This window comes from Pygoscelis adeliae, unplaced genomic scaffold, assembly GCF_000699105.1.
Source record: "Pygoscelis adeliae isolate BGI_AS28 unplaced genomic scaffold, ASM69910v1 Scaffold38, whole genome shotgun sequence".
Classification (NCBI taxonomy): domain Eukaryota; kingdom Metazoa; phylum Chordata; class Aves; order Sphenisciformes; family Spheniscidae; genus Pygoscelis; species Pygoscelis adeliae.
The window spans coordinates 16,341,099-16,354,782 of record NW_008825614.1 but is presented as its reverse complement, the minus strand read 5'-3'; the positions used below and the strand labels follow the sequence as shown (position 1 = coordinate 16,354,782).

Here is a 13,684-nt window from a genome sequence, read left to right as displayed (position 1 = left end):
GGAATCATCAGAATTTGATTCACCCTGTATTCATCAATCTCACAAAATAGGTGAGCACTTAAAAGCAATTTGAGAGCAGGTACTGTCGTTCGGTTCTGAGTCACTAGGCTGTATACATCTGCCAAAACAACTCATGCAGCCCCTTGCTGCCATCTTAACTTGTTCTGAAAGTGGACTGGAGGCCAGATGATTTCTTTTCTGATAATGACAGCCATTTCCCAGTGTCGATGATTTTTTCAGGGGAGGAGAGGAACCTTACCCTCACCCAGCTGGGTGAGGCTCATTCAGGAAAGGGGGTGGATGGGAGGAGACTGTCACTCCTGAAATTCCTCACCCAGCCCATAGCCCCACTCATGGTGAAGTGGAATGAGGCACTGTGTGAAGGAGATTATGGCTCACCTAAAATCTATCTGCACATATCCATCCTTGGGTCAGGACTAGGTAAGACTAGCAGTATTTTTAGAGTTTGGAGAGCAAAAGGTGCCAGTGCTGAATTTTTTGTAGCATCATCCAGGTCCTGGGCTGGTGATGTGAGAGGACTATGTGGGAAGAGGCAGTGACACGTCCACATTTCCTCTGCAATTTCCCCTCTCTGGGTCTAGAGAGGCTAGAGTAAGATTAAGATCCATGCCTTTGCTAGTGTTAAAAGAATTATAGGTCCCAGGGAGCCATTTTGCATCATTACCCAGGTCTTGGTGACTGGGTGAAGGCCAGTGGCTTACATAGTATTGCTCTGCAAGCACCCCTCCCTGACCGTGGACTGGCTAGGACTAGATTAGAGATAGGGTTAAGGTTAGAAGAATGATGGGTCTCATATCTGAAACTGTCATAGCATCATCTATGGTTTGGGGAGGTAGAATAAGATCACCTTTTTGAAAGGGCTACCTGCAGTTCAGGATCTGTGAGAACACAATTTTGTAAGCACCATTCAAGTATTTTGAACAGTAAACATATTCTGGATTAACAACTCGATCTTCAATTGTTTAAAAGTTAGACATCTAATCTAGGATTATTGTTTGGGTTCCTTCACTAGAAAGTGAAGATAAAGAAGAACCTGTAATGTATTCGCTATCCTGACGTAGATGTCTAACATAAATTCTTTTTTTTCTCTGGAAGCCCCTGCCATCCTCTGTTCATTATAAAGAGAATGTAGGTAACTAGCTTAGATGATATGACAGCATTTAAGCTAACTAAAAGTTTATTTAAAGAATCTCAACTTTGCTTGCTGCTATGGTCTATAACGTTTGTAAGACAAACTTTAAGATGCCATTATTTCATTCAGTCCCTGGACTTCTCTAAGCAGGTGGATCCATGCACAAGAGATGGGAAATTGCCAGTGTCCATGTTGTCCACAGAGTGCCATTACTAATGTGTCTTGCACCCTGTTAAAACAGTGAGAGCCAAAAGAACTTCACTAACTAAAAGCCAAATACAGGATATCTAAGGAAACACGAAAAAGAATTCCTCCTCCTCCCATGTCTCACTCTCCAGTCAAAAAGACCTTCTGCAAAATGAGGAGATACTCGAAAGACTTTTCACTATGAAATAATAAGAATCAAGATTATTAACACAATAAGAATGCAGAATTATTAGCTGAACTGTAGAGAAAGCAGCTCAGGATTCCGCAGAAAGAAAGATCCTGGCATGCTGTTTCTTTAGTGGTAAATTTGCAGGCTAAAACCAAGTCATCAGAATTATAAGACATGTGAAAGAGGGTGGGAGAAAGAAAGAGAAAGAAAGAATGAGGCAGAATAGACAGAATAACATAGGGTTTCACATTATTTTACAAACTGCCTGCAGTTCTTTAAGAAGGGTGCTGAGAGTGCAATACTTATGGCTAAACTGAAGCCAAGGTCCAGCCCTGTGTATGAGGCAGCAAAGAGCTATGTGTCCCTAAAGGAACCTTGAAGAGTTGTGACACAAAGCCATATTCTTGAAATGCCTCGTGTTTTCCATGTTTTTCTTTTGCACAACACCTATCCAGCTGCTCAGGGGTCAGACTGTCCAGAATTGGTCCTCCGCTGTCCTTTTGCTTAGATGCTATAATAAGGGAGATGCTATAATAAGGGAAGGGCTAACAGGTTGGCAGAGCCAAGAGTTGCTTTTATCCCACTACTGTCCAGCAGGTAAAGGAAGTATGGTCCTAAGCATGCTTTATTGCAAGAAAAGCCCAGATGTTTTTTTATTTTCTACTGGAGCATGATAAAGATGTAATTGGCATAATCGTAAAGGGTACATTGCTGCTAAGGGATAAGTCATCATTCAATTCTTCTGAATGCTATCACACAGACAAAGGAGGAGGGAAACTGTCCTTTCAGGTACCTTTCCTAGGGTCTTGAACCCTCTGTGGGGGTCTACCTGTCCTTCTGGGGACCATGGGTTGAAATCTGTCAGCTTCCACTGACTATAATGAAGCTCAGGGCTAAGAGGTTGCAGGGTAATTTGTAACATCTTCCAAAGAAAGAAGGGGATAGGACTTTATGACTTTATTTACTCATGTAATTATCATTAGCAATTTTTTTTTCTATTTTTTTGGGAGTGAGAATGGGAAGGATGGCAAGTTTTGAAAAAATATATGTTATAATATGTGTTATATATGTTGAGAGAAAAAATAATTTTCTTAAAATATACAACTATAAAATTTGAAGATACAAAGACATTAAGGAATAAGGGTAAAAGAAAATTAAGGAAAAATGAGAAGCTTAAAAATGAACTGCCTGTTGAGACTGTTTTTCACAAGCTGTTCTTATTACCAGCTTTATTGGTTCACTGTGGAGTTTGGTCTCTGCAAGCAAAATGGATCGATCAAAGCTTACGGGGCAGGTCTGCTTTCATCTTATGGGGAGCTTATGGTATGTGTCAAATGTATGGTATTGAAAGATTTCTATAATCTAGTTTTCTGAACTCTCTGGTAAAGGCAAAATATTGTTTCCTCACATAAAACAATATGATTTAAAATACTGTTTTTTCTTTTGCAAAGAAATTTATTCTCCCTTCCCAGAAGCTACTGAGTAGGCGAAAAACTACTGTAGGATTGTACCTGTCTTCCACCTAAAGAGATGAAATGCAATGAAATCAACCATCCTATAAAGTATTAGATTTGCTTCTTACTGCTCCTGGCCAGTAGTAATACGGTTGACGAACATAAAACTCATGTACCTTTCTGAATTACTCACTAGAGGGCAATATTATGCCTATTACGAACTGCTGCTTCGTCCATGCCATTGACATTCATGTACATACGAATCAGAAAGGCACTGACTGACTGGACCAAATAAAGTGCAAAGAAACTGTAAATAGCATGGACACTGACAAAAAGAAAATGCTTTAGTATTTTACATTCCTAAATACATTTCAAAACTGCTCCCAGCTCGAGTTTTATGTAGATGAAAATCTGTGTACACAGGTTTGATACTGACCTGCCTGGACAGATTAACTGTGGAAAGCGGGACTGTACACCTTTACAGAAAGCTTATGGGTTTCCCCTCCTTTGGACAAACAGTTGATAGGGGAGATATTAATTTCTCATCATTTTCACGGAGCACTGAAGCAGATAATCAGTTTCTAAGTGTAAAAGCCCTAAACTGGTATCAGTAGGTCTCAATTGCTTCAGGCCGTGCAGATACTGCATGATGTTTTGGAATGAGTAAGAGGCAGAGGAAAACAAAAAGCACTCTTTTCAAGCATTTATATAAACCAGAAATCAATTTCTTCATGGGAGATATATTTTAAGCTTAACACATAGACACAACAGCCTAACAGCCAGCTACATGATACATTCACATGGAACATGGCTGGATTAGCACAGCTTGGACTCCCATAACTGGAGATAGTTGGATTGTTATGACAATAAACATATTACAAAATTCTCCTAATGGTATACAGGTCAGCCCGCTTCCCAGTCAGTTGACAGAAGGAAGAAACAACACGTTAACATATCTCAAGACATTTATAACAGGAGTCCCAACAGAGCTAACATATAGAAAGGGGAACCCTCCCAGACATCAACCTTCATTTTACCACCTGCCAAGTTCAGCATTGGTTTTCTCCCAACACTTGCAATTTGGAGGCTTTTGTGAGCAAACTGGTATATGATTTGCAGAGCTTTCTCTCTTGATAAGCTCAGAGATCTGCATGCTCATTAGCCCTCTAGAGAAATAAACATGCCTTCCTTTCTACATAGCAACCTGATCTTGTGCCTGACTGCTCATGAACATGAGCCGAAGTGTGCTAGCACTATCGCAGCACTCATCTGTAGAACAGTGAAACGTATTGTTTTGAAACAGCAGATCAATGAGCTCCCCTATAAATTAGGCTCCAGTGCAATGCATTTGGGTTACATGTCTATTTACATGTCTATCTGTTCTACGATAAGGCTGAAGTTACTGTTTTTCTGGGAATCCTTCAGTACTTGCTATATTCACAGCCAACACACAGGAAACCTAGGCTTGCTTTTATTTACCTGGTAAAACCAAAAAGCTCCAGTATCAAAGCACAGTTCAAGGCAACAGTTATTCTACTCTGCCTGCCTGAATACTTTATAGTTTTAAATCAAATGCATTTACATGTTAAACAGGGTACTAAAGGGCAGAGGTAATCATGTCTCCGATACCTACGTAGCTTTCATAGTAATATGCACCACAGAATCTATCTGCATGATGTTACCTCCTTTTTCTGTTTAATTTGATCTTACCTCCTTTTTCTGTTTAATTTTGACACAGATGAAGGTAAAAGTCACATCAGAAATGCTCACTTTTGGTGGTTGGAGTTGAGTGAACCAGACTTGTGCTCTCTTTCCTCTCTTTCTACCCTTTTCTTCACCAGACACCAACAAGCTTTTCTGCCTTTGATTAAAGTAGTAGGCAAGAACTGCTTGTTCACAAAACTGTGCTATATAACAAAAAAATATAACTGCATCTCAAATTCCCTACCGCTAAGGTTGACAGTGGAAGCAGTAACTTTCCTTGAGTTGGTAAATGGTAGATTCTTCTCATTACTTTTATCATCAGTAGTTGTGGGGTAATGCTGATGGATAAACTTTTAATACAGCTGGGTCCACCTAGGTCTTCATCCATCATTTTACTGAAATTACATGCAGATGTGAAAGCATTTATATTCAATAGGTAATGAAGAAGGATTACCCCCCTTCTGAAAGCGTGTCCATCTTGCATGTAACACCTAAGACAGTCTGAAGATGGGCAAGTAGTTCACCAGCCATGCTGCTATGTGCCCTGTACAATCCCTATGTGAGCTCTGCAAGTTCATCACTGTGTAGCTTTTGGGACAGCAGCTTAGTGGGTTCTGTGCACTTCACCTTGAGCATCTGAAATTTCTTGTACACAAATTAATTATATCCATGGCCTTAAGTGCTGAAGTTTCCTTTTACGTCTGACTGATTCATCTCTCAGATTTTTATTTGGAACAAAACTGAAATACAGAAAAGTTTCCATTTAATCATTCTAGTCTGCATAAGCATCTGAGTCTAACTTCAGTATTGACAGTGGCAGCGTGAGTAAAGTGCTGAGGTCCTATGCCTAAGCACCTGCTAGCAACTTGAAAATGTATACCAACTGTTTCTTTTACAGCTGAAGAGAGGAAATATGTGTAGTGCAATGTCTATTTCATAGAAGGGATTTTTCTAGAAATACTGCAGTGGTTAGGCAGTTTTGTTAGAGAAGATGAAGATTGGAAGATAGTGAGGCTCATGACAGCCTTCAGTTTCTTGCAAAGCTCATTTTGCAGTCTTAGACTGGCTCTTGAGAAAGCTCTAGATAAGTTTTACTACTGCTTGGGACAAAGCCATTGTCCATCCTGATAATTATCTGCCAGTCTTCTCAGTATGGGCCCAGACGTGGGCGTGTGCATGGAGGCCCCAAACTCAATTCCATATAATTTAACTGATCAGCATATTTGGCACAGGCAGACTCACTGCAGCTCATGTGATGGAGGAGACATGCTGCAGCAACCTGCGCAAAGGAGGGGTTTCCTCATCACTGAAGGCTTCTTAATCAGGAATAGCAGGATGATTTGGTCACTGAGGAAGCAATAAAGGCATGAGTTACTAAGGCTAGGTGGTTGGCTACAAGGAGATAACATCTAACCAGCTGGAGAGAGTGAGCAATAGTACATCCAGCTAATGTTATATGAGAACTTAGCATCAACAAGGAGCCTCGGAACATCCCTGAACCGCAGCCTGGACTGACTGTCTGTGGGTGTGTGACTGTAACCCAGGGAACCACATCCTGACTATGAAATCTTCAAAATGTTTTCCTCTTCTCCACAGCACCCACTCTGACCAGTTTGAACTCAGCTTCAGGTAGTTGTTTTCTGTGGGTGAGCTGATCCTGCCCAAACTCGGGGCATAACTTGGGAGAAAGGCAGAGGATGAGAGGTAGAGCTAGACGCCCTCCGCATGAGACGTGCACTTGAATCCATGTTACCTAACAAATCATTTAGTGACAGCAGCTGGGTATCGGAAGGGACAGGATAACCATACCCAAGTCTAAACTGAACAGTTGTAATGGGTCTGACTGCTGGCCAACCTTGCCTCCTCTGAACTGTAAGAATTCCTCCCCAACAGCTCTCGGTATTGCACTGTTTATTTCACTATATTGTCAGCTGTTCTACATTATCCAAAATGCTTCTCCTGTTAACACTCAGCTGGACTCTGTCCTACATACTGTAAAATCTTATGGCTCATACCAAACTTCTGGCAGCACTCAGTGCTACATATGCTTTTCTTGCAGCACAACAAGTACTTAACTTGTAGAGGCCTTTAAGGCCATCCGGTTTCAAGCTGAACTTCCACTGAAATCAATGGGATTTCAGTTCGGCTTCAACACTGACAGCATAGCGGGACCCCTGTCAGGTTTTGAGTTTCTGAAATCTTTTCCCATTAGTCCCCAGAGCTTCTAAGATTATAAGAGCAGCCTCATGTTTATGTATACCATCCATCTTAGATTGTATGAGTGCTCTCCAAGGTTTATTCTTCAATTACACACTGCAAATGAAGAACAGGAAAAACACCATCTTTTAGCATTTTATATTCTTGTACTTTTTTTTTTTTTTCCCCCAGAAAAAGCCCTGTATTAATTTCTGCACCAGTTCTGCAGCAAATTGGCCTACTGGTTAAGGCAAGCCTCCAGTGATGGAGAGTTCAGGCTCAGTTCAGTGAAATATCTAAAAATGTGCTTAAGGGAACTGTCTGAATTTTTCTAGTCAGCAGATTGAGCTGAAAGTCTTGTGCGGTGTCACCCACTCTTACCAGTTATTTACAAGTACCATGGGAGTTGGCATTTGGATCATAAAATAGTGAAGGGAGCCTCTGAAGACTGGGGAAGAAGAGAGAAAGACAAACAGGCAGATCTCAAAGAAGGGGTGGATACTAAAAGATGGTCCCTCAGTGGATGGGGCCCCCTGTCCAGGCTGAAGGTAGAAAGAAAGGTCTTGACGTTGACTGGGATGAGTTGCCTTTTTCCTTTTTGTTTGTACCCAGGACACTTCACCAAGGAAACTCGGCACTCACCGCCGTGGCCAATTGGAGGCCAAACCAGCTTTTAGGCACATCTACGGTGCAGTTCAAATGTCACTGGAGCTGAGCTAGCTTTAAACTGTTTCACTTGGGTTTCAGGGGCAGACAACCTGTGCAGGAACTCACTTTAAGCCTGAGCTGTGCTGCCTTCCCAGGAGCCTGTGCAGGTACTAAACAACCAACACCAACACCTACACAATCACACTGTCACCAGCTCTGCTGCTGCCTGGTTTAAAGGTATCCCCAGTATGTGTAAACAAATGATAGATGTGCCTATGGACCGCAGTGTGGACATAAGTGGCTTTCATAATCCTCCTGTCTGCCTGAGGGGACAAAGTAGAAGAACCTGAGAAGAACATATAGAAGAACCTCTGCAGGCCCAAAACACAAACATACACACACAGAGTATAGTGCATATTTATATCTTGGGTTTCAGGGAAGCTTTTAGGCTGCTTAACTGGCATGGGAGCTGTGCAGAAAATACCAGGAGCATTCTGTCTGTTCTTCAGTGCAGCAGGAAATGTGAGATTTTTGACATGGGCTGGGGACTTTGAAGTAGTGCTGCACAGGACCATGAATCTTCTATGATACTAGTGGAAAAAAGCAGCATGATATTATTTTTTCTTCTAGATAATCAGGTTTTGGGGGTGGCATAAATTTTCTCCTTCCTGTCTGAGAATGTGGCTATGGTACCCAATCGTACATCACTGTAATACAGGAAATATATATTTTTTTTTTTCTTATTTTTAAAAATTATTTATGGTTTATTAACTGCTAGTTATGAAAAGCAGCTTTCACCTGTGAAAGAACAGAACTTGATATTACCTTTAACTATTCCACAAAGAGCATTTCACAGCCCAGTAAGCATTAATTCTTGCTATGTTCATTCACCTGCTCTAACCTGTGTTGTTCCCATTACAAAGTATGCTTTATCAAACAAGCCAGAGTACAAGCCTTTTGATCCAGAAATGGCTGCGGTTCACCCCTATCAGGATCAAGCCTTCCAGCCTGTCTATTTCATAGTAGAAAATTTGGAAGATGCCAAGGCCAAGCTTCAGTAAGTAAAGTGTTTGTGGGTATTTTCATTGAGGGGGGCACACCAGCTTGAATCCTAATCTCAAATACATCTACCACTACTGCAATAACCATGCCAGGCTATATCACTGCACACTTCATCTGCACAGTGGCTTTTTTACAGCAAATTTAAACATGAGATTGTTTATCTCAGAAAAGCTTCATAGAAAATCATAACTATATATTGTTATGCCCTGTCCCATGCTTCATCTTAGCAGTGCCTCATTTTAGCCACTTCTGAAGTAAATGCTGTAACTGAATAATGAGAGTAGAGCGCAATCCCACAGTTGGGGCGCCTATGTGCTAGTCCGTACAAATAGGAGGTCGTGAAGAACTGATTTACCCAAGGTCAAACGGAAATTTTATAACAGACTCAGGAATTAACATGGATCAGCAGGGGGCTTAAAAACAAGATTGCCTTTCTCTTCTGATTATATCTGTACAAGAATGCAGAATCAGCATTCACAGGCAATCTAATTTCTACAAAGTAGCTGACTGCAACCTAAGTAACATTATTTCAAATTAGCTTGAGGTGTTCCTAAATGCATTTCTTTGACTGTGTTATGTTATGCAGTAAGGATTTAAAAAAAAAATTTTTTTTAAAGTAAGCAGGGTTTAAATTCTGGCCTTCATCTCCAACAGTTAGAACAACATGACCAATTCTGGCTGGAGGCAGGAGGCTGGCTGTGGAGCTACTGGGGAACATGTAGGAGCTGAAATGAGGAATTTATTAGAGGAAGAGAACCTGGGCCAGACTTATTCCCTACTCCTGCCACCTCTTCCCCAGAAGCACTGTCTGCTGGGGTTATAGAAATGGCAAATTAGGCCCCTCATTTTAAATTCGAAGGTTCACATTAAATTATTAATGTGTGTAAAAACATGGCTGAGAACTCACTGGTGGAAGAGAGAGGACTTTCAAGAGCATTTGACTCAGGCAAACCTGAAAAGAACTTACAAGGACAAGGAATACACCGTTCTCAGACTTGAAGCTTTTTCATACATTTTTTCAAGATAGTTGCACAGCCAAAGCTGCTCAAAATAACCAAAGGCACAGGAATCCGTCAGAACGGAAAACATAAGGCAACATCAGTACAGGGGGTTCCTACCAGCATGTACTTAATGGAAACATTGTCGAAAATGGCAAGCAATCATGTTTTTTCTTTTAATAGAGACAGCAAAATAGCCCAGGATGCCTAGTATCGACAGGGTTTTAGAATTTTACTCAGAAAGAGCTACTCCAGGTTATTTCTTGGAAGTGAAAGCGGCAGACATGCTGTGTTCCTGCATTCCTCAGCTTGTGGTTGTAATAACTCTGAATTGTGTTAATGTAGAGCTGTAAGAGCACAGACGGGTCTGAGCCAGCCATGCTGAAAAGCAGGCACTGCAGATCTTTTGGGCTGCAAGTAGTTCAGCTGTGGGGAGGATGTACTGCACCAGACAACGTTAACGAGTAACAGTGAGGAGGTGTCACAGCAGCCTCTGCTCCATAGCCCACATGCTGAGGAATAGTAGTCCATGCCTACATACTGAGAAATGCAGTATGTAGGTTTTACACTTAGAGAAATGGCTTCTGAACTAGCAGCTCTGTCTTCTTCCCCCACAGAAACTACGCGATGAAGATCAAGAAGCCTTTTTCTCTGCACTATGACCCGTTCACCAGCAACATAGAGGTTATGAACACACCTCAGAAAGTCAAGAGGGCACTCCATCAAATGAAAGAGGAACTGAAAAACCTCTGCTTGGCCCTTGAAAACCTCTCTTAAAACTACAGCAGTACATCTCACCTGGCACTGAGATACTTGTAGACGGTTCCAGCACTTGAAGATTTAGTGATGAAGTTGTAGTTGTATGCAAAATCTTTAACCCACAAAACAGCTCTGTCAAGCTAATCTTTTCACTGTAATTTAGGCTTCTGACTTAGTAACATTAAGGAGTTCCTATTGACTATGTTTCAATGACAAACAAGACCAAATTACTCCAATTTTTGGTAGGTGATATGAGCTACAGCTGTTTGGAGTGTATTTATCTGTTACTATCGGACTCTTATGGGTTTTTTATTCACCTGCCATCTTTTCAAGTTATCTGTCACAGAATAGCCCAGTAACTCTTCAGCCACACAGTCTTTCACTTGCTGCTTAAATGACATGATCACAATCTTTTAGGCTGGCTAGCTGCCTACAGTTAGCAGTCCTTGCAGCTAGCTCATTTCTGCTAGCAATTACTATCAGCTATTGTGCTCACAAACTATGAATGGTTCCCTTACAATGTGCAATGCAAGAGTTTGTAAGAGGAACCCTTTACTTCTGCTCACTATTTATTTTTTAGACACTCATTTCATTCAGTAGCCTCCAAATATGGCAAAATAATTTCCTGTCATATTTGAGATCACAGAATATTTGTCCTTTGGCTAAAAAAAAGCAGAAAACAATAGGCCCATGATACTCTGGCTCTGTCACATACAAGGATGCTTAATTTGAAAGGGAAATTTGGATTCTGGGATAGAAATTTGGGTGTAAGGAAGGATTTTCAAAGAAGCCTTTAAGAAATAGAATCCCATTATTTCTTCATGGGATTCGGATACTCCTGGAGACCTTTAAAAATCTTTGTTTCTTATTGATGTCATGATGATTGTAGTAATAACCAAAAGGCCAAATCTACAGAACATCTAGTGGAAAACCTAAGATCAACCACTAGCAGCCATATAGCCTTACTATGGAAACAATATCAGATATGTGCTCCAACTCATCTTGCCTCCCTGTCCAGTTGCTCTCTGAGATGTGTCTGAAATTTATCTACAGTCTGCAGGTCACGTTTCCCAGAATCAATCCCATAATTGCCTTTTCCAGACTTTCATGCTCTTCATGTCCCCTTCCTTCCTCTACTATCCACAAGTACAGACTAGTTCAGGAAAGGAAGACGAGGCTCATGCCTAGAAGGATTCCCTCTCCTCTTAGCAGCAGTGCAAACAGACAGGGTCGATGCAGGTTACAGGTATGGCATAAGCAGGGGCAGTGTGGATCTCATGGCTCAAGCTGGGTGACAGTGATCCACAAATGTCAAGGCAGATTTATCCCGTGCAGCTTAGAAGCTCTATTTATTTTTTCAAAAGTATATTTAGCACGTGGCAGACAGCAAGCTTGTCCACTGCTATACAGTAACTGTCAGTGTACATGGTCTGAACTCTGAGGTAAATATGAGGTGGTTTGGCTCTTGATGGAAAAAGAGTCATCATCTCTGCCTTAACTGGTCACTGTGGGATACGAGCATGCACACAGAAAGTCACAACAGAGCAATTCACATGCTGTTACTTCATACAGAGCTTATCTCACTGTAATTTGTCCATATGCCAGGCTCTAAAGAAACTGTCTTATTGAAAGTTAATGGGATTTTGTCTCTTAAATCTTCATGTCTATAAGCACTTCAGAAAATTTTCCCATGGGCAGTAATAGAGTATTCAAGATCTGGGGAGCTGCTGCAACTGCTCCATTTTATTAAAATGTGGTGATGCCTGAAAAATTTGGAAGTATCTTGGCAAAAATGGCTCTGAGACCCCTTCCTCTCAACAGCAGGAACATCCCAAGTTCTTTCTTTTTTTTCATTTAAGTCCAGGATTCTTCTATTCTACTCCAGGAGAACACTTGCATATCATAAACCCTGTTTTGCCAGAGATTCAGACCGGGACAGAGCTGAAGTGAGTTCCTTTGCTTCCAGTATATTTCTGCTGCGATGGAGGATGATCTTTCAGCATACTTTTACGGATTTAATTCTACTTATCCTGCTCATACACACACACACAAATACCATTTCTCTTCAGAGCAATTTGCTTTGTTACATATTGTAATAATTTATCTGTCTACTTCCTGCCAATTGGTGCATAGGCAAAAATGCTTGATAGCTCACAACAGATTGTTTTCAAAAGTATTATTTTCATCAATCAGTTGTTTTACAGTGAAAATTGAACCATGTGCTCCAGTTTTGTGTGTTTTCTTTTTCTTTCTTTTTAAGTGGAAGATAATGCCAGAGCGGAAGAGCTATCAAAATATTTTCTATAGATGGACTCTGTAGGCCATAGGGTCTTTTTCATGTATTCCCTCTGAAACGGTTGAATGTGGAGTTTAAACTTGAGTTTGGCTATTGCTCAGAACAGACCTATATTTGGAAGAAGTGAGAGACCTGATGGATTTGTTTTGCCCAAGGCCTCACACTTTCCTTGGAGGGACTCCAGGCCCGCCCACACACCCTTGTCTTTTCCAGTTCCTGTAGCAAGGAGAGAAAAAGAAACCATTTGGAGCCAGATTCTCCCACCCTTACACACGTTGAGTAGTACCTGATCTCTCGAGCAATCCCAGAGAGAGTACTGTACTTATTTAAGGTGCTGTACATAGACAGGATTATCAAGAGCAGGATTATCAAAACCTCTGCGGGTGTAAGTGTTTTTTTATTGTCTTAATGAGAGTCAGCCAGCATACACGGCTAGGGTAGGGTCCAGTGAAGCTTAGCAAAGCTTCAAAAGTAATGAATTTGGCTACTTGAACTTTTAAGAAGCATAAATATTTTTCCAAAGGAGGCAAATCTCTCCCTCCTTACTCAGGCAAAACCTACCCCAGGATAGCCATGTTCGACACTCCCCTCTAAGGAGGTCCAAATTCTTCCCTTCTGATTCAGTGTAGTGACAAAGCAAAAGCCTTCAGGGTTACATCCTTACGAGGTACACTGGTCATGCTGCTCTTCCAATATTCATTCTTTCATTTCCAGAAGCCAAGAAGTACCTCATACTCCTGTCAGTCTAAGGCAGGGGTGATGGGGAAGGCAGTGATGGGGCCTCCCGATGAAAATAACGGCACAGAGGAAAAAGCACCAACCAGTAAAAATATGTCTTTTTGTCAGTTTGCATTTCAGCAGTTTCACATTAATCTTGCACAAGAAGGCTCCAAAGCCAAGTAAAACACATCTTGTGACTTGAAACTGAACTGATGAACTCCCCATGGGTCCTTTGCTTATCCCGATAAACTTATTTTTCCTAGATGGAGTGCATTTAGAACAAAATAGTATATGTTATTAAATCTGTATTGTGTTGTT

General features: G+C 41.1%; 1 protein-coding gene across 1 annotated transcript in view; it reads left to right on the top strand.

Moving 5' to 3' along the window:
- The window catches only part of LOC103924526 (tyrosine 3-monooxygenase-like), a 32,500-nt gene extending 22,132 nt beyond the window's left edge, over positions 1-10,368 (top strand). Inside the window, exons 10-12 of the mRNA XM_009333054.1 lie at positions 2,757-2,852; positions 8,455-8,588; positions 10,209-10,368. Of these exons, the coding sequence (XP_009331329.1) occupies positions 2,757-2,852; positions 8,455-8,588; positions 10,209-10,368 (390 nt within the window). The remainder of the gene's footprint in view (positions 1-2,756; positions 2,853-8,454; positions 8,589-10,208) is intronic.
- The last annotated feature ends 3,316 nt before the right edge of the window (positions 10,369-13,684 follow it).